General features: G+C 40.4%; 1 protein-coding gene across 1 annotated transcript; it reads left to right on the top strand.

The window, feature by feature from the left end:
* The first annotated feature begins 1503 nt into the window (after positions 1–1503).
* On the top strand, positions 1504–20732 carry LOC142912356 (uncharacterized). The gene is made up of 2 exons (XM_076060525.1): positions 1504–1607; positions 19215–20732. Exons 1-2 carry the CDS (start codon positions 1557–1559, stop codon positions 20730–20732), a joined length of 1569 nt encoding a protein of 522 aa, XP_075916640.1. The 5' UTR covers positions 1504–1556.
* The last annotated feature ends 802 nt before the right edge of the window (positions 20733–21534 follow it).

Below are 21534 nucleotides of genomic sequence, written 5' to 3'. Positions count from 1 at the left end.
ACAGAAAATACAGGAAAAAAAACATCAAAAATATTCCTGAAATAGCACCGTACACCAACGCTGTGTGCAAAAAATCCCAGTGGGATGCAAGTCAAAATAACAACAACAACCACAAGACAACTAAGATTAAGGCCATCAGTCTAACTCCGTACTACAATAAACAAAAACATGGCCAAAAATAAAATAAAAACTTTTCGAAATCACCAAAATAAAAGCCATAAATGCAATGTAACAGTGATCATAGGGACTGTGACCGAATTTTTAACAATAAACTACATAAATAAATTATAACACCAAAATCTAGAGCCATATTTTAGGCCACTGAATAGCAGTGGCAGCTAGGGGTGTACAACTCCTCTAGAGCAGTTTTGATCTCATAGGTAGTGATTCAAGTTGCAGTTTATTGGCAATAGCATTCCAAACCCTGGGGGCATCAATAGCAAAGGCCCTTCCTCCGGTTTTTGTACGGCAATAGGGAATGTGAAGCTGGTAAATGAGGTCAAATTTGTTCTTTGAAACAGAGAGGAGATCCAGTAGGTAGTCTGCAGATTTTTTTGTAAGTACATCGTGAATAAATAAGATCTGGTGCACAAGCTGTCAAACATTAAGAGATGTTAAGTTTGACCCAATGTAGAGATCACAGTGGTGAGTGCTATATGGGCAGTTCAATGTAAATCTTAAGGCCGAGTGATAGATGGAATCAAGCTTCTTCAGTACAGTACTTGGGGCTGATTTATACACGATGTCACAGTAGTCAAGTAGAGGCAGTATGGTAGCTTTTATCAATTCCAAACGGAACATTGGGGGGAAGCAGTGCTTGTGTCGATACAGAAAACCAATTTTTACTTGTGTCTTTTTACCAATATAATCAATGTGATCTTCAAAACTAAGTTTTGAATCCAGGATGACCCCAAGATACTTATAGATATTAACATGCTCTATTTGATAATTATTCAAGGAATGTAATTGGGGGAAAATAACTTCCTGCTTTAGTCCCGGAGAGAAGCATAGCACCTTGGTTTTGGAGGTATTCAGGACTAGTTTAAGAGAAACTAGCTGATGTTGTAGTTTGTTGAAATCACCCTGGAGCTTAGCAATCACGTCATCCGGAGAGCGGCCAGCAGTAATCAGTATCGTGTCATCTGCAAAAAGATTTACCCTGGAATTATCCAGTTCAGTGGCCAAGTCATTGACATACATACATACACACACACAGATACACACACAGATACACACACACAGAGACACAGATACACACATACACACACATACACACAGATACACACACTATTACACTATTCAACTACAGACGAGAGACCTTCTTCAGTGATCTGTCAGTGCAGGAGCGGAGCTGCTGTGAGGCGAGGCGCTTGGAGCTCTCTGATTGGTCCAAGCGGCGACTTGGAGCCAATCAGATTTGGTTCCTCCCTAGCCACGTGACGCGGGATTTTTTTTTCCCGCCAAATTTTTGAGGCTCCTCCTCGGCCAGGCGCCATTTTGAGAGTCGTGAGGTGCGGATTTGAATTTTTTTTATTTCGGAGCAGAAATTAACGACGATGACCACCCCCCAGGGGTGCGAGATCGCCTCTCGTGAGGGAAAACGTGAGGTAAAAAGTGGCCTCAAATGTCCAGCCCGTGATTCGCAGATAGTTTAAATATGCACTGTTGAATTTATGGGCAGTGTTGGGTCTATGGGGCGGTGCTGAATCTATGGGGCAGTGCTGAGTCTATGGTGTAGTGTTGAGTCTATGGGGCAGTGCTGAGTCTATGGTGTAGTGTTGAGTCTATGGGGCAGTGCTGAGTCTATGGGGCAGTGTTGTGTCTATGAGACAGTGCTGAGTCTATGGGGCGGTGCTGAGTCTATGGGACAGTGCTGAGTCTATGGGTAGTGTTGAGTCTATGGTGCAGTGTTGAGTCTATGGGACAGTGCTGAGTCTATGGGGCAGTGCTGAGTCTATGGGGCAGTGCTGAGTCTATGGGGCAGTGCTGAGTCTATGGGGCAGTGTTGAGTCTATGGGGCAGGGCTGAGTCTATGAGACAGTGCTGAGTCTATGGACAGTGCTGAGTCTATGGGGCAGTGCTGAGTCTATGGGACAGTGCTGAGTCTATGGGGCAGTGCTGAGTCTATGGGGCAGTGCTGAGTCTATGGGGCAGTGCTGAGTCTATGGGGCAGTGTTGAGTCTATGGCCATTGACAAAATACAAACGATTCAATTTGTGAATAATGTAGCCTGGTTATTAAGTATGGTGAGTGTACTGACAGTCTATAATGTAGACTGTAGTAATGGTTATTAAGTATGCTGAGTGTACTGACAGTCTATAATGTAGACTGTAGCCTGGTTATTAAGTATGGTGAGTGTACTGACAGTCTATAATGTAGACTGTAGTAATGGTTATTAAGTATGGTGAGTGTACTGACAGTCTATAATGTAGACTGTAGTAATGGTTATTAAGTATGGTGAGTGTACTGACAGTCTATAATGTAGACTGTAGTAATGGTTATTAAGTATGGTGAGTGTACTGACAGTCTATAATGTAGACTGTAGTAATGGTTATTAAGCTGGGTGAGTGTACTGACAGTCTATAATGTAGACTGTAGTAATGGTTATTAAGTATGCTGAGTGTACTGACAGTCTATAATGTAGACTGTAGCCTGGTTATTAAGTATGGTGAGTGTACTGACAGTCTATAATGTAGACTGTAGTAATGGTTATTAAGCTGAATGAGTTTACTGACAGTCTATAATGTAGACTGTAGTAATGGTTATTAAGTATGGTGAGTGTACTGGCAGTCTATAATGTAGACTGTAGTAATGGTTATTAAGTATGGTGAGTGTACTGACAGTCTATAATGTAGACTGTAGTAAGGGTTATTAAGTATGGTGAGTGTACTGACAGTCTATAATGTAGACAGTAGTAATGGTTATTAAGTATGGTGAGTGTACTGACAGTCTATAATGTAGACTGTAGTAATGGTTATTAAGTATGGTGAGTGTACTGACAGTCTATAATGTAGACAGTCTATAATGTAGACTGTAGTAATGGTTATTAAGTATGGTGAGTGTACTGACAGTCTATAATGTAGACTGTAGTAATGGTTATTAAGTATGGTGAGTTTACTGACAGTCTATAATGTAGACTGTAGCCTGGTTATTCAGCTGGGTGAGTATACTGACAGTCTATAATGTAGACTGTAGCCTGGTTATTAAGTATGGTGAGTGTACTGACAGTCTATAATGTAGACTGTAGTAATGGTTATTAAGCTGAGTGAGTGTACTGACAGTCTATAATGTAGACTGTAGTAATGGTTATTAAGTATGGTGAGTGTACTGACAGTCTATAATGTAGACTGTAGTAAGGGTTATTAAGTATGGTGAGTGTACTGACAGTCTATAATGTAGACAGTAGTAATGGTTATTAAGTATGGTGAGTGTACTGACAGTCTATAATGTAGACTGTAGTAATGGTTATTAAGTATGGTGAGTGTACTGACAGTCTATAATGTAGACAGTCTATAATGTAGACTGTAGTAATGGTTATTAAGTATGGTGAGTGTACTGACAGTCTATAATGTAGACTGTAGTAATGGTTATTAAGTATGGTGAGTTTACTGACAGTCTATAATGTAGACTGTAGCCTGGTTATTCAGCTGGGTGAGTATACTGACAGTCTATAATGTAGACTGTAGCCTGGTTATTAAGTATGGTGAGTGTACTGACAGTCTATAATGTAGACTGTAGTAATGGTTATTAAGCTGAGTGAGTGTACTGACAGTCTATAATGTAGACTGTAGTAATGGTTATTAAGTATGGTGAGTGTACTGACAGTCTATAATGTAGACTAGTAATGGTTATTAACCTGAGTGAGTGTACTGACAGTCTATAATGTAGACTGTAGTAATGGTTATTAAGCTGAGTGAGTGTACTGACAGTCTATAATTTAGACTGTAGTAATGCTTATTAAGTATGGTGAGTGTATTGACAGTCTATAATGTAGACTGTAGTAATGGTTAAGTTTGGTGAGTGTACTGACAGTCTATAATGTAGACTGTAGCCTGGTTATTAAGTGTGGTGAGTGTACTGACAGTCTATAATGTAGACTGTAGTAATGGTTATTAAGCTGAGTGAGTGTACTGACAGTCTATAATGTAGACTGTAGTAATGGTTATTAAGTATGGTGAGTGTACTGACAGTCTATAATGTAGATTGTAGTAATGGTTAAGTATGGTGAGTGTACTGACAGTCTATAATGTAGACTGTAGTAATGATTATTTAGTATGGCGAGTGTACTGACAGTCTATAATGTAGACTGTAGTAATGGTTATTAAGTATGGTGAGTTTACTGGCAGTCTATAATGTAGACTGGAGTAATGGTTAAGTATGGTGAGTGTACTGACAGTCTATAATGTAGACTGTAGCCTGGTTATTAAGTATGGTGAGTGTACTGACAGTCTATAATGTAGACTGTAGTAATGGTTATTAAGTATGGTGAGTGTACTGACAGTCTATAATGTAGACTGTAGTAATGGTTATTAAGTATGGTGAGTGTACTGACAGTCTATAATGTAGACTGTAGCCTGGTTATTAAGTATGGTGAGTGTACTGACATTCTATAATGTAGACTGTAGCCTGGTTATTAAGCTGAGTGAGTGTACTGACAGTCTATAATGTAGACTGTAGTAATGGTTAAGTATGGTGAGTGTACTGACAGTCTATAATGTAGACTGTAGTAATGGTTATTAAGTATGGTGAGTGTACTGACAGTCTATAATGTAGACTGTAGTAATGGTTAAGTATGGTGAGTGTACTGACAGTCTATAATGTAGACTGTAGTAATGGTTATTAAGTATGGTGAGTGTACTGACAGTCTATAATGTAGACTGTAGCCTGGTTATTAAGTATGGTGAGTGTTCTGACAGTCTATAATGTAGACTGTAGTAATGGTTATTAAGTATGGTGAGTGTACTGGCAGTCTATAATGTAGACTGTAGTAATGGTTATTAAGTATGGTGAGTGTACTGACAGTCTATAATGTAGACTGTAGTAATGGTTATTAAGTATGGTGAGTGTTCTGACAGTCTATAATGTAGACTGTAGTAATGGTTATTAAGTATGGTGAGTGTACTGACAGTCTATAATGTAGACTGTAGTAATGGTTATTAAGTATGGTGAGTGTACTGACAGTCTATAATGTAGACTGTAGTAATGGTTATTAAGTATGGTGAGTGTACTGACAGTCTATAATGTAGACTGTAGCCTGGTTATTCAGCTGGGTGAGTATACTGACAGTCTATAATGTAGACTGTAGCCTTGTTATTAAGTATGGTGAGTGTACTGGCAGTCTATAATGTAGACTGTAGTAATGGTTATTAACCTGAGTGAGTGTACTGACAGTCTATAATGTAGACTGTAGCCTGGTTATTAAGTGTGGTGAGTGTACTGACAGTCTATAATGTAGACTGTAGTAATGGTTATTAAGCTGAGTGAGTGTACTGACAGTCTATAATGTAGACTGTAGTAATGGTTATTAAGTATGGTGAGTGTACTGACAGTCTATAATGTAGATTGTAGTAATGGTTAAGTATGGTGAGTGTACTGACAGTCTATAATGTAGACTGTAGTAATGATTATTTAGTATGGCGAGTGTACTGACAGTCTATAATGTAGACTGTAGTAATGGTTATTAAGTATGGTGAGTTTACTGGCAGTCTATAATGTAGACTGGAGTAATGGTTATTAAGTATGGTGAGTGTACTGACAGTCTATAATGTAGACTGTAGCCTGGTTATTAAGTATGGTGAGTGTACTGACAGTCTATAATGTAGACTGTAGTAATGGTTATTAAGTATGGTGAGTGTACTGACAGTCTATAATGTAGACTGTAGTAATGGTTATTAAGTATGGTGAGTGTACTGACAGTCTATAATGTAGACTGTAGTAATGGTTATTAAGTATGGTGAGTGTACTGACAGTCTATAATGTAGACTGTAGCCTGGTTATTAAGTATGGTGAGTGTACTGACATTCTATAATGTAGACTGTAGCCTGGTTATTAAGCTGAGTGAGTGTACTGACAGTCTATAATGTAGACTGTAGTAATGGTTAAGTATGGTGAGTGTACTGACAGTCTATAATGTAGACTGTAGTAATGGTTATTAAGTATGGTGAGTGTACTGACAGTCTATAATGTAGACTGTAGTAATGGTTATTAAGTATGGTGAGTGTACTGACAGTCTATAATGTAGACTGTAGCCTGGTTATTAAGTATGGTGAGTGTACTGACATTCTATAATGTAGACTGTAGCCTGGTTATTAAGCTGAGTGAGTGTACTGACAGTCTATAATGTAGACTGTAGTAATGGTTAAGTATGGTGAGTGTACTGACAGTCTATAATGTAGACTGTAGTAATGGTTATTAAGTATGGTGAGTGTACTGACAGTCTATAATGTAGACTGTAGTAATGGTTAAGTATGGTGAGTGTACTGACAGTCTATAATGTAGACTGTAGTAATGGTTATTAAGTATGGTGAGTGTACTGACAGTCTATAATGTAGACTGTAGCCTGGTTATTAAGTATGGTGAGTGTTCTGACAGTCTATAATGTAGACTGTAGTAATGGTTATTAAGTATGGTGAGTGTACTGGCAGTCTATAATGTAGACTGTAGTAATGGTTATTAAGTATGGTGAGTGTACTGACAGTCTATAATGTAGACTGTAGTAATGGTTATTAAGTATGGTGAGTGTACTGACAGTCTATAATGTAGACTGTAGTAATGGTTATTAAGTATGGTGAGTGTTCTGACAGTCTATAATGTAGACTGTAGTAATGGTTATTAAGTATGGTGAGTGTACTGACAGTCTATAATGTAGACTGTAGTAATGGTTATTAAGTATGGTGAGTGTACTGACAGTCTATAATGTAGACTGTAGCCTGGTTATTAAGTATGGTGAGTGTACTGACAGTCTATAATGTAGACTGTAGTAATGGTTATTAAGCTGAGTGAGTGTACTGACAGTCTATAATGTAGACTGTAGTAATGGTTATTAAGTATGGTGAGTGTGCTGACAGTCTATAATGTAGACTGTAGTAATGATTATTAAGTATGGTGAGTGTACTGACAGTCTATAATGTAGACTGTAGTAATGGTTATTAAGTATGGTGAGTGTACTGACAGTCTATAATGTAGACTGTAGTAATGGTTATTAAGTATGGTGAGTTTACTGGCAGTCTATAATGTAGACTGGAGTAATGGTTATTAAGTATGGTTAGTGTACTGACAGTCTATAATGTAGACTGTAGCCTGGTTATTAAGTTTGGTGAGTGTACTGACAGTCTATAATGTAGACTGTAGCCTGGTTATTAAGTATGGTGAGTGTACTGACAGTCTATAATGTACACTGTAGTAATGGTTATTAAGTATGGTGAGTGTACTGACAGTCTATAATGTAGACTGTAGCCTGGTTATTAAGTTTGGTGAGTGTACTGACAGTCTATAATGTAGACTGTAGTAATGATTATTTAGTATGGCGAGTGTACTGACAGTCTATAATGTAGACTGTAGTAATGGTTATTAAGTATGGTGAGTTTACTGGCAGTCTATAATGTAGACTGGAGTAATGGTTATTAAGTATGGTTAGTGTACTGACAGTCTATAATGTAGACTGTAGCCTGGTTATTAAGTATGGTGAGTGTACTGACAGTCTATAATGTAGACTGTAGTAATGGTTATTAAGTATGGTGAGTGTACTGACAGTCTATAATGTAGACTGTAGCCTGGTTATTAAGTTTGGTGAGTGTACTGACAGTCTATAATGTAGACTGTAGCCTGGTTATTAAGTATGGTGAGTGTACTGACAGTCTATAATGTAGACTGTAGTAATGGTTATTAAGTATGGTGAGTGTACTGACAGTCTATAATGTAGACTGTAGCCTGGTTATTAAGTTTGGTGAGTGTACTGACAGTCTATAATGTAGACTGTAGCCTGGTTATTAAGTATGGTGAGTGTACTGACAGTCTATAATGTAGACTGTAGTAATGGTTATTAAGTATGGTGAGTGTACTGACAGTCTATAATGTAGACTGTAGCCTGGTTATTAAGTTTGGTGAGTGTACTGACAGTCTATAATGTAGACTGTAGCCTGGTTATTAAGTATGGTGAGTGTACTGACAGTCTATAATGTAGACTGTAGTAATGGTTATTAAGTATGGTGAGTGTACTGACAGTCTATAATGTAGACTGTAGTAATGGTTATTAAGTATGGTGAGTGTACTGACAGTCTATAATGTAGACTGTAGTAATGGCTAAGTATGGTGAGTGTACTGACAGTCTATAATGTAGACTGTAGTAATGGTTATTAAGTATGGTGAGTGTACTGACAGTCTATAATGTAGACTGTAGCCTGGTTATTAAGTATGGTGAGTGTACTGACAGTCTATAATGTAGACTGTAGCCTGGTTATTAATTATGGTGAGTGTACTGACAGTCTATAATGTAGACTGTAGTAATGGTTAAGTATGGTGAGTGTACTGACAGTCTATAATGTAGACTGTAGCCTGGTTATTAAGTATGGTGAGTGTACTGACAGTCTATAATGTAGACTGTAGCCTGGTTATTAAGTATGGTGAGTGTACTGACAGTCTATAATGTAGACTGTAGTAATGGTTAAGTATGGTGAGTGTACTGACAGTCTATAATGTAGACTGTAGTAATGGTTATTAAGTATGGTGAGTGTACTGACAGTCTATAATGTAGACTGTAGCCTGGTTATTAAGTATGGTGAGTGTACTGACAGTCTATAATGTAGACTGTAGCCTGGTTATTAAGTATGGTGAGTGTACTGACAGTCTATAATGTAGACTGTAGCCTGGTTATTAAGTATGGTGAGTGTACTGACAGTCTATAATGTAGACTGTAGCCTGGTTATTAAGTATGGTGAGTGTACTGACAGTCTATAATGTAGACTGTAGCCTGGTTATTAAGTATGGTGAGTGTACTGGCAGTCTATAATGTAGACTGGAGTAATGGTTATTAAGTATGGTTAGTGTACTGACAGTCTATAATGTAGACTGTAGCCTGGTTATTAAGTATGGTGAGTGTACTGACAGTCTATAATGTAGACTGTAGTAATGGTTAAGTATGGTGAGTGTACTGACAGTCTATAATGTAGACTGTAGTAATGGTTATTAAGTATGGTGAGTGTACTGACAGTCTATAATGTAGACTGTAGTAATGGTTATTAAGTATGGTGAGTTTACTGGCAGTCTATAATGTAGACTGGAGTAATGGTTATTAAGTATGGTTAGTGTACTGACAGTCTATAATGTAGACTGTAGCCTGGTTATTAAGTTTGGTGAGTGTACTGACAGTCTATAATGTAGACTGTAGCCTGGTTATTAAGTATGGTGAGTGTACTGACAGTCTATAATGTACACTGTAGTAATGGTTATTAAGTATGGTGAGTGTACTGACAGTCTATAATGTAGACTGTAGCCTGGTTATGAAGTTTGGTGAGTGTACTGACAGTCTATAATGTAGACTGTAGTAATGATTATTTAGTATGGCGAGTGTACTGACAGTCTATAATGTAGACTGTAGTAATGGTTATTAAGTATGGTGAGTTTACTGGCAGTCTATAATGTAGACTGGAGTAATGGTTATTAAGTATGGTTAGTGTACTGACAGTCTATAATGTAGACTGTAGCCTGGTTATTAAGTATGGTGAGTGTACTGACAGTCTATAATGTAGACTGTAGTAATGGTTATTAAGTATGGTGAGTGTACTGACAGTCTATAATGTAGACTGTAGTAATGATTATTTAGTATGGCGAGTGTACTGACAGTCTATAATGTAGACTGTAGTAATGGTTATTAAGTATGGTGAGTTTACTGGCAGTCTATAATGTAGACTGGAGTAATGGTTATTAAGTATGGTTAGTGTACTGACAGTCTATAATGTAGACTGTAGCCTGGTTATTAAGTATGGTGAGTGTACTGACAGTCTATAATGTAGACTGTAGTAATGGTTATTAAGTATGGTGAGTGTACTGACAGTCTATAATGTAGACTGTAGCCTGGTTATTAAGTTTGGTGAGTGTACTGACAGTCTATAATGTAGACTGTAGCCTGGTTATTAAGTATGGTGAGTGTACTGACAGTCTATAATGTAGACTGTAGTAATGGTTATTAAGTATGGTGAGTGTACTGACAGTCTATAATGTAGACTGTAGTAATGGTTATTAAGTATGGTGAGTGTACTGACAGTCTATAATGTAGACTGTAGTAATGGCTAAGTATGGTGAGTGTACTGACAGTCTATAATGTAGACTGTAGTAATGGTTATTAAGTATGGTGAGTGTACTGACAGTCTATAATGTAGACTGTAGCCTGGTTATTAAGTATGGTGAGTGTACTGACAGTCTATAATGTAGACTGTAGCCTGGTTATTAATTATGGTGAGTGTACTGACAGTCTATAATGTAGACTGTAGTAATGGTTAAGTATGGTGAGTGTACTGACAGTCTATAATGTAGACTGTAGCCTGGTTATTAAGTATGGTGAGTGTACTGACAGTCTATAATGTAGACTGTAGCCTGGTTATTAAGTATGGTGAGTGTACTGACAGTCTATAATGTAGACTGTAGTAATGGTTAAGTATGGTGAGTGTACTGACAGTCTATAATGTAGACTGTAGTAATGGTTATTAAGTATGGTGAGTGTACTGACAGTCTATAATGTAGACTGTAGCCTGGTTATTAAGTATGGTGAGTGTACTGACAGTCTATAATGTAGACTGTAGCCTGGTTATTAAGTATGGTGAGTGTACTGACAGTCTATAATGTAGACTGTAGCCTGGTTATTAAGTATGGTGAGTGTACTGACAGTCTATAATGTAGACTGTAGCCTGGTTATTAAGTATGGTGAGTGTACTGACAGTCTATAATGTAGACTGTAGCCTGGTTATTAAGTATGGTGAGTGTACTGACAGTCTATAATGTAGACTGTAGCCTGGTTATTAAGCTGAGTGAGTGTACTGACAGTCTATAATGTAGACTGTAGTAATGGTTATTAAGTATGGTGAGTGTACTGACAGTCTATAATGTAGACTGTAGTAATGGTTAAGTATGGTGAGTGTACTGACAGTCTATAATGTAGACTGTAGTAATGATTATTTAGTATGGCGAGTGTACTGACAGTCTATAATGTAGACTGTAGTAATGGTTATTAAGTATGGTGAGTTTACTGGCAGTCTATAATGTAGACTGTAGCCTGGTTATTAAGTATGGTGAGTGTACTGACAGTCTATAATGTAGACTGTAGTAATGGTTATTAAGTATGGTGAGTGTACTGACAGTCTATAATGTAGACTGTAGTAATGGTTATTAAGTATGGTGAGTGTACTGACAGTCTATAATGTAGACTGTAGCCTGGTTATTAAGTTTGGTGAGTGTACTGACAGTCTATAATGTAGACTGTAGCCTGGTTATTAAATATGGTGAGTGTACTGACATTCTATAATGTAGACTGTAGCCTGGTTATTAAGCTGAGTGAGTGTACTGACAGTCTATAATGTAGACTGTAGTAATGGTTATTAAGTATGGTGAGTGTACTGACAGTCTATAATGTAGACTGTAGTAATGGTTATTAAGTATGGTGAGTGTACTGACAGTCTATAATGTAGACTGTAGCCTGGTTATTAAGTATGGTGAGTGTACTGACATTCTATAATGTAGACTGTAGCCTGGTTATTAAGCTGAGTGAGTGTACTGACAGTCTATAATGTAGACTGTAGTAATGGTTAAGTATGGTGAGTGTACTGACAGTCTATAATGTAGACTGTAGTAATGGTTATTAAGTATGGTGAGTGTACTGACAGTCTATAATGTAGACTGTAGCCTGGTTATTAAGTATGGTGAGTGTACTGACAGTCTATAATGTAGACTGTAGTAATGGTTATTAAGTATGGTGAGTGTTCTGACAGTCTATAATGTAGACTGTAGTAATGGTTATTAAGTATGGTGAGTGTACTGACAGTCTATAATGTAGACTGTAGTAATGGTTATTAAGTATGGTGAGTGTACTGACAGTCTATAATGTAGACTGTAGTAATGGTTATTAAGTATGGTGAGTGTACTGACAGTCTATAATGTAGACTGTAGCCTGGTTATTAAGTATGGTGAGTGTACTGACAGTCTATAATGTAGACTGTAGTAATGGTTATTAAGCTGAGTGAGTGTACTGACAGTCTATAATGTAGACTGTAGTAATGGTTATTAAGTATGGTGACTGTGCTGACAGTCTATAATGTAGACTGTAGTAATGATTATTAAGTATGGTGAGTGTACTGACAGTCTATAATGTAGACTGTAGTAATGGTTATTAAGTATGGTGAGTGTACTGACAGTCTATAATGTAGACTGTAGTAATGGTTATTAAGTATGGTGAGTGTACTGACAGTCTATAATGTAGACTGTAGTAATGGTTATTAAGTATGGTGAGTGTACTGACAGTCTATAATGTAGACTGTAGCCTGGTTATTCAGCTGGGTGAGTATACTGACAGTCTATAATGTAGACTGTAGCCTTGTTATTAAGTATGGTGAGTGTACTGGCAGTCTATAATGTAGACTGTAGTAATGGTTATTAACCTGAGTGAGTGTACTGACAGTCTATAATGTAGACTGTAGCCTGGTTATTAAGTATGGTGAGTGTACTGACAGTCTATAATGTAGACTGTAGTAATGGTTATTAAGCTGAGTGAGTGTACTGACAGTCTATAATGTAGACTGTAGTAATGGTTATTAAGTATGGTGACTGTGCTGACAGTCTATAATGTAGACTGTAGTAATGATTATTAAGTATGGTGAGTGTACTGACAGTCTATAATGTAGACTGTAGTAATGGTTATTAAGTATGGTGAGTGTACTGACAGTCTATAATGTAGACTGTAGTAATGGTTATTAAGTATGGTGAGTTTACTGGCAGTCTATAATGTAGACTGGAGTAATGGTTATTAAGTATGGTTAGTGTACTGACAGTCTATAATGTAGACTGTAGCCTGGTTATTAAGTATGGTGAGTGTACTGACAGTCTATAATGTAGACTGTAGTAATGGTTATTAAGTATGGTGAGTGTACTGACAGTCTATAATGTAGACTGTAGCCTGGTTATTAAGTTTGGTGAGTGTACTGACAGTCTATAATGTAGACTGTAGCCTGGTTATTAAGTATGGTGAGTGTACTGACAGTCTATAATGTACACTGTAGTAATGGTTATTAAGTATGGTGAGTGTACTGACAGTCTATAATGTAGACTGTAGCCTGGTTATTAAGTTTGGTGAGTGTACTGACAGTCTATAATGTAGACTGTAGTAATGATTATTTAGTATGGCGAGTGTACTGACAGTCTATAATGTAGACTGTAGTAATGGTTATTAAGTATGGTGAGTTTACTGGCAGTCTATAATGTAGACTGGAGTAATGGTTATTAAGTATGGTTAGTGTACTGACAGTCTATAATGTAGACTGTAGCCTGGTTATTAAGTATGGTGAGTGTACTGACAGTCTATAATGTAGACTGTAGTAATGGTTATTAAGTATGGTGAGTGTACTGACAGTCTATAATGTAGACTGTAGCCTGGTTATTAAGTATGGTGAGTGTACTGACAGTCTATAATGTAGACTGTAGTAATGGTTAAGTATGGTGAGTGTACTGACAGTCTATAATGTAGACTGTAGTAATGGTTATTAAGTATGGTGAGTGTACTGACAGTCTATAATGTAGACTGTAGCCTGGTTATTAAGTATGGTGAGTGTACTGACAGTCTATAATGTAGACTGTAGTAATGGTTAAGTATGGTGAGTGTACTGACAGTCTATAATGTAGACTGTAGTAATGGTTATTAAGTATGGTGAGTGTACTGACAGTCTATAATGTAGACTGTAGCCTGGTTATTAAGTATGGTGAGTGTACTGACAGTCTATAATGTAGACTGTAGCCTGGTTATTAAGTATGGTGAGTGTACTGACAGTCTATAATGTAGACTGTAGCCTGGTTATTAAGTATGGTGAGTGTACTGACAGTCTATAATGTAGACTGTAGCCTGGTTATTAAGTATGGTGAGTGTACTGACAGTCTATAATGTAGACTGTAGCCTGGTTATTAAGTATGGTGAGTGTACTGACAGTCTATAATGTAGACTGTAGCCTGGTTATTAAGCTGAGTGAGTGTACTGACAGTCTATAATGTAGACTGTAGTAATGGTTATTAAGTATGGTGAGTGTACTGACAGTCTATAATGTAGACTGTAGCCTGGTTATTAAGTATGGTGAGTGTACTGACAGTCTATAATGTAGACTGTAGCCTGGTTATTAAGTATGGTGAGTGTACTGACAGTCTATAATGTAGACTGTAGCCTGGTTATTAAGTATGGTGAGTGTACTGACAGTCTATAATGTAGACTGTAGCCTGGTTATTAAGCTGAGTGAGTGTACTGACAGTCTATAATGTAGACTGTAGTAATGGTTATTAAGTATGGTGAGTGTACTGACAGTCTATAATGTAGACTGTAGTAATGGTTAAGTATGGTGAGTGTACTGACAGTCTATAATGTAGACTGTAGTAATGATTATTTAGTATGGCGAGTGTACTGACAGTCTATAATGTAGACTGTAGTAATGGTTATTAAGTATGGTGAGTTTACTGGCAGTCTATAATGTAGACTGTAGCCTGGTTATTAAGTATGGTGAGTGTACTGACAGTCTATAATGTAGACTGTAGTAATGGTTATTAAGTATGGTGAGTGTACTGACAGTCTATAATGTAGACTGTAGTAATTGTTATTAAGTATGGTGAGTGTACTGACAGTCTATAATGTAGACTGTAGCCTGGTTATTAAGTTTGGTGAGTGTACTGACAGTCTATAATGTAGACTGTAGCCTGGTTATTAAATATGGTGAGTGTACTGACATTCTATAATGTAGACTGTAGCCTGGTTATTAAGCTGAGTGAGTGTACTGACAGTCTATAATGTAGACTGTAGTAATGGTTATTAAGTATGGTGAGTGTACTGACAGTCTATAATGTAGACTGTAGTAATGGTTATTAAGTATGGTGAGTGTACTGACAGTCTATAATGTAGACTGTAGTAATGGTTATTAAGTATGGTGAGTGTACTGACAGTCTATAATGTAGACTGTAGTAATGGTTAAGTATGGTGAGTGTGCTGACAGTCTATAATGTAGACTGTAGCCTGGTTATTAAGTATGGTGAGTGTACTGACAGTCTATAATGTAGACTGTAGCCTGGTTATTAAGTATGGTGAGTGTACTGACAGTCTATAATGTAGACTGTAGTAATGGTTATTAAGTATAGTGAGTGTACTGACAGTCTATAATGTAGACTGTAGCCTGGTTATTAAGTATGGTGAGTGTACTGACAGTCTATAATGTAGACTGTAGCCTGGTTATTAAGTATGGTGAGTGTACTGACAGTCTATAATGTAGACTGTAGTAATGGTTATTAAGTATGGTGAGTGTACTGACAGTCTATAATGTAGACTGTAGTAATGGTTAAGTATGGTGAGTGTACTGACAGTCTATAATGTAGACTGTAGTAATGGTTATTAAGTATGGTGAGTGTACTGACAGTCTATAATGTAGACTGTAGCCTGGTTATTAAGCTGAGTGAGTGTACTGACAGTCTATAATGTAGACTGTAGTAATGGTTATTAAGTATGGTGAGTGTACTGACAGTCTATAATGTAGACTGTAGTAATGGTTAAGTATGGTGAGTGTACTGACAGTCTATAATGTAGACTGTAGTAATGATTATTTAGTATGGCGAGTGTACTGACAGTCTATAATGTAGACTGTAGTAATGGTTATTAAGTATGGTGAGTTTACTGGCAGTCTATAATGTAGACTGTAGCCTGGTTATTAAGTATGGTGAGTGTACTGACAGTCTATAATGTAGACTGTAGCCTGGTTATTAAGTTTGGTGAGTGTACTGACAGTCTATAATGTAGACTGTAGCCTGGTTATTAAATATGGTGAGTGTACTGACATTCTATAATGTAGACTGTAGCCTGGTTATTAAGCTGAGTGAGTGTACTGACAGTCTATAATGTAGACTGTAGTAATGGTTATTAAGTATGGTGAGTGTACTGACAGTCTATAATGTAGACTGTAGTAATGGTTATTAAGTATGGTGAGTGTACTGACAGTCTATAATGTAGACTGTAGTAATGGTTATTAAGTATGGTGAGTGTACTGACAGTCTATAATGTAGACTGTAGTAATGGTTAAGTATGGTGAGTGTGCTGACAGTCTATAATGTAGACTGTAGCCTGGTTATTAAGTATGGTGAGTGTACTGACAGTCTATAATGTAGACTGTAGCCTGGTTATTAAGTATGGTGAGTGTACTGACAGTCTATAATGTAGACTGTAGTAATGGTTATTAAGTATAGTGAGTGTACTGACAGTCTATAATGTAGACTGTAGCCTGGTTATTAAGTATGGTGAGTGTACTGACAGTCTATAATGTAGACTGTAGCCTGGTTATTAAGCTGAGTGAGTGTACTGACAGTCTATAATGTAGACTGTAGTAATGGTTATTAAGTATGGTGAGTGTACTGACAGTCTATAATGTAGACTGTAGTAATGGTTAAGTATGGTGAGTGTACTGACAGTCTATAATGTAGACTGTAGTAATGATTATTTAGTATGGCGAGTGTACTGACAGTCTATAATGTAGACTGTAGTAATGGTTATTAAGTATGGTGAGTTTACTGGCAGTCTATAATGTAGACTGTAGCCTGGTTATTAAGTATGGTGAGTGTACTGACAGTCTATAATGTAGACTGTAGTAATGGTTATTAAGTATGGTGAGTGTACTGACAGTCTATAATGTAGACTGTAGTAATGGTTATTAAGTATGGTGAGTGTACTGACAGTCTATAATGTAGACTGTAGCCTGGTTATTAAGTTTGGTGAGTGTACTGACAGTCTATAATGTAGACTGTAGCCTGGTTATTAAATATGGTGAGTGTACTGACATTCTATAATGTAGACTGTAGCCTGGTTATTAAGCTGAGTGAGTGTACTGACAGTCTATAATGTAGACTGTAGTAATGGTTATTAAGTATGGTGAGTGTACTGACAGTCTATAATGTAGACTGTAGTAATGGTTATTAAGTATGGTGAGTGTACTGACAGTCTATAATGTAGACTGTAGTAATGGTTATTAAGTATGGTGAGTGTACTGACAGTCTATAATGTAGACTGTAGTAATGGTTAAGTATGGTGAGTGTGCTGACAGTCTATAATGTAGACTGTAGCCTGGTTATTAAGTATGGTGAGTGTACTGACAGTCTATAATGTAGACTGTAGCCTGGTTATTAAGTATGGTGAGTGTACTGACAGTCTATAATGTAGACTGTAGTAATGGTTATTAAGTATAGTGAGTGTACTGACAGTCTATAATGTAGACTGTAGCCTGGTTATTAAGTATGGTGAGTGTACTGACAGTCTATAATGTAGACTGTAGCCTGGTTATTAAGTATGGTGAGTGTACTGACAGTCTATAATGTAGACTGTAGTAATGGTTATTAAGTATGGTGAGTGTACTGACAGTCTATAATGTAGACTGTAGTAATGGTTAAGTATGGTGAGTGTACTGACAGTCTATAATGTAGACTGTAGTAATGGTTATTAAGTATGGTGAGTGTACTGACAGTCTATAATGTAGACTGTAGCCTGGTTATTAAGTATGGTGAGTGTACTGACAGTCTATAATGTAGACTGTAGTAATGATTATTTAGTATGGCGAGTGTACTGACAGTCTATAATGTAGACTGTAGTAATGGTTATTAAGTATGGTGAGTTTACTGGCAGTCTATAATGTAGACTGTAGCCTGGTTATTAAGTATGGTGAGTGTACTGACAGTCTATAATGTAGACTAGTAATGGTTATTAAGTATGGTGAGTGTACTGACAGTCTATAATGTAGACTGTAGCCTGGTTATTAAGTATGGTGAGTGTACTGACAGTCTATAATGTAGACTGTAGTAATGGTTATTAAGCTGAGTGAGTGTACTGACAGTCTATAATGTAGACTGTAGTAATGGTTATTAAGTATGGTGAGTGTACTGACAGTCTATAATGTAGACTGTAGTAATGGTTATTAAGCTGAGTGAGTGTACTGACAGTCTATAATGTAGACTGTAGTAATGGTTATTAAGTATGGTGAGTGTACTGGCAGTCTATAATGTAGACTGTAGCCTGGTTATTAAGCTGAGTGAGTGTACTGACAGTCTATAATGTAGACTGTAGCGGTACGTAGCTAATCGTGCTAATTGTGTTCTGGTTGCATTTTGCACAATTATAATCGTACAATATGGCACCAATCTTTAGCACGAATGTTCAGTTTTATCCTGAACATTCATCTCTGACACTTTCAGTGAATACCTGAAATGATTTCCATGAGAATGTCAATCTCTTGACGCGTAAGGGGAAAATATCCCGGTGGGTTATGACCACGCGATGCCTCGCATTCACCAAGACAATGCAGTGAATGTGACCATAACGTACTCTTTGGCTTTTTCGGTGAAGTCACATAACGGCCAGCATGTTTTTTTCCCCTCCAAATGTTATTGTAATCTGTGCACATGACCTGATGAAACGAATAACCTTTTTTTTTAATAACCCACGTGACAGATCTAACTCATCTCTCTTCTTAAACTATAAACTAGTTTTTCTATTTTATTGTACAGCGTTGCCCGTCCGGCACCACAAGGAGGTAGGGGGTTGTTTTGCCGGACACCACCACCATTACCACCACTACTACCACCAACACTACCACCACCACTAGCATCATCACCACCACCACCACTTCCACCATTACCACCACTACCATACACTACCAACACTACCACCACCACCACCATTACCACCACTACCACCACCATTACACCACCACTACTACCACCACCACTAGCACCATCACCACCACCATTACCACCACTACCATACACTGCCATCACTACCACCACCACCACTACTACTATACACTACCATCACTACCACCACCATTACCAACATCACTACAATCACTACCACCACCGCTACCACCAATACCACTACCGGGACGTTTGCGTGCTGAATGCTGGAATCTGATCCCGCGTCTCCTCCCTCTCCTCCGGCCCTCCCCCCTCACCAGCGGCCTCCCAGACGGCCTCCCCCAACCCGGGCCCCGACCCCGACCACGACCACGGCCACGGCCGCCCCCTCCTCGAGGGCTTGCTCCGCGGACGCCGGAGGAGAAGGAGCCGAGTCCCACGCGGCGCCCTCCAAGGTCGCTCGCCCGCTCAACGCCGGCGGCGGCGGCGATGACGACGCCGGGGGGCCGGGGCTCGCGCCGGGGCCTCCCCGCCGCGGCCGTCGTCTTCGTCGCCCCGTGACGTTCCGGGCTCTCGAGGGGGGGGGGCGGTGTCGCCGGGAGACTCCGGCGACGGCGCCCCCCCAGGAGAGCTCCTGCGGCAGCGGCGGCGGCGCCCGGCCGACGCCGCCGCCGGGAATCGGCCCGAGGGTCGCCCCGGAGCGCGGAGACGGCGGCGGAGAGTCGGGGCCGGCGCTCGGCGCCGACGAGGCGGCGGGCGCGGCGGAGGCGGATGCGGAGGAGGCGGAGAGACGCAGGGAGGCCGCGGTTGGACCGCGTGCGGTGCGGAAGAGACACTTCGACTTTTGGTGGCAGGGCATGGGCAGGAGGGGGAGCAGCAGGAGGGGCGGAGGAGGAGGAGGAGCGAGAGGAGGAGGAGGGGAAGAGGAGGCCGAGGCGGCGATGAAGGCGGAGGAGGAAGAGGAGGAGGAGGTTTTGGCCGGGCGGTCGCCGCTAAGCAAGCGGCGGGAGGCGGCGGCGGCGGATTGCCCGGCGGGACCGAATCCCGATCCCTGCCCGGGCTCCTCTACCTGCCGCGCTCCTCCGTCTCCTCCGTCTCCTCCGCCGCCGCTGGCGGCGGAGGAGACGGAGGAGACGGCCCCGCGTGGGGCGACGTTCCACTTCTGCTCGCTGATGCCGCGGCCGCTGGCTGAGCCGCCACCACCGCCCACCGGGAGGCGCCGGGGTTGCGCTCTGGAGAAGCAGCGGCAGCGACGGAGACAAATTCAGCAACAATACCGGCAGCAGAGAGCGTTGTCATCGTCGTCCAGCTGTTGGTCGTTCTCGGACGCATCGTCGTCATCGTCTTCATCGCCGGAGGAGGTGGTGGAGGGTGACGAGGCGAAGGAGCGGAGGGGCGAGGAGGAGGTGGTGGAGGGTAACGAGGTGAAGGAGCGGAGGGGCGAGAAGGAGGAGGTGGTGGAGTCTACGGGGGGCGTCCGCAGGCTGCTGCTGAAGTTTCGCGCCAGCCGCCTGCAGCCGAGCGTCGACAGAGCACGAGACGAGGAGGAGGCGGCGGACAACGAGGAGGAGGAGAACGAGGAGGAGGAGAGGAAGACGAGGAGGAGGAAGAAGAAGAAGAGGACGAGGAGGAGGAGGAGGGGACTACGGAGATCACGCAGTGCAGTCGATGATGGCGACTACAAGTCGGGCGACGAGGTGGAGGAGAAGGAGGAGGAGGAGGAGAGGGTGGCGAGTCTCAAGAGGGTGGAGGAGTGCCGGATTCTCAAGCAGATAGACGACATCATGGCTGAGATACCCCAGCTGGAGGGGAGATGCAGGGTGAGGAGGAGGAGATGAGGTGTAGGGTGGTGAGGAGGGGCTGGGTGGTGAGGTGTAGGGTGGTGAGGAGGGGCTGGGTGGTGAGGAGGGGCTGGGTGGTGAGGAGGGGCTGAGTGGAGAGGTGTAGGGTGGTGAGGAGGGGCTGGGTGGTGAGGTGTAGGGTGGTGAGGAGGGGCTGGGTGGTGAGGTGTAGGGTGGAGAGGAGGAGGGTGAGGAGACTACCGGGCAGCGGGTGAGGGCGTTGGGAGTGGCTCACTCAGTCACTCACTCACTCAGTCACTCACTCAGACACTCACTCAGTCACTCACTCAGTCACTCACTCAGACACTCACTCAGACACTCAGTCGCTCACTCAGTCACTCACTCAGTCACTCACTCAGTCACTCACTCAGACACTCACTCGCTCACTCAGTCACTCACTTAGACACTCACTCAGTCACTCACTCGCTCACTCGAACACTCAGTCACTCACTCAGTCACTCACTCAGTCACTCACTCATACACTTACTCAGTCACTCACTCAGTCACTCACTCAGACACTTACTTAGACACTCACTCAGACAGTCACTCACTCAGTCACTCACTCAGACACTCAGTCACTCACTCAGTCACTCACTCAGACACTCAGTCACTCACTCAGACACTCAGTCACTCACTTAGTCACTCACTCAGACACTCAGTCACTCACTCAGTCACTCACTCAGACACTTACTCAGACAGTCACTCACTCAGTCACTCAGACACTCACTCAGATACTCAGTCACTCAGACACGTACTCTGACACTCAGTCACTCACTCAGACATTCAGTCACTCACTCAG

Source organism: Petromyzon marinus, unplaced genomic scaffold (genome assembly GCF_048934315.1).
Source record: "Petromyzon marinus isolate PM22_M1 ecotype Great Lakes invasive population unplaced genomic scaffold, UKy_Petmar_22M1.pri1.0 PM_G_Scaffold_2, whole genome shotgun sequence".
NCBI lineage: Eukaryota > Metazoa > Chordata > Hyperoartia > Petromyzontiformes > Petromyzontidae > Petromyzon > Petromyzon marinus.
Note: the sequence above shows the minus strand (reverse complement) of the source record. Positions and strands in the feature narration are given on the sequence as shown.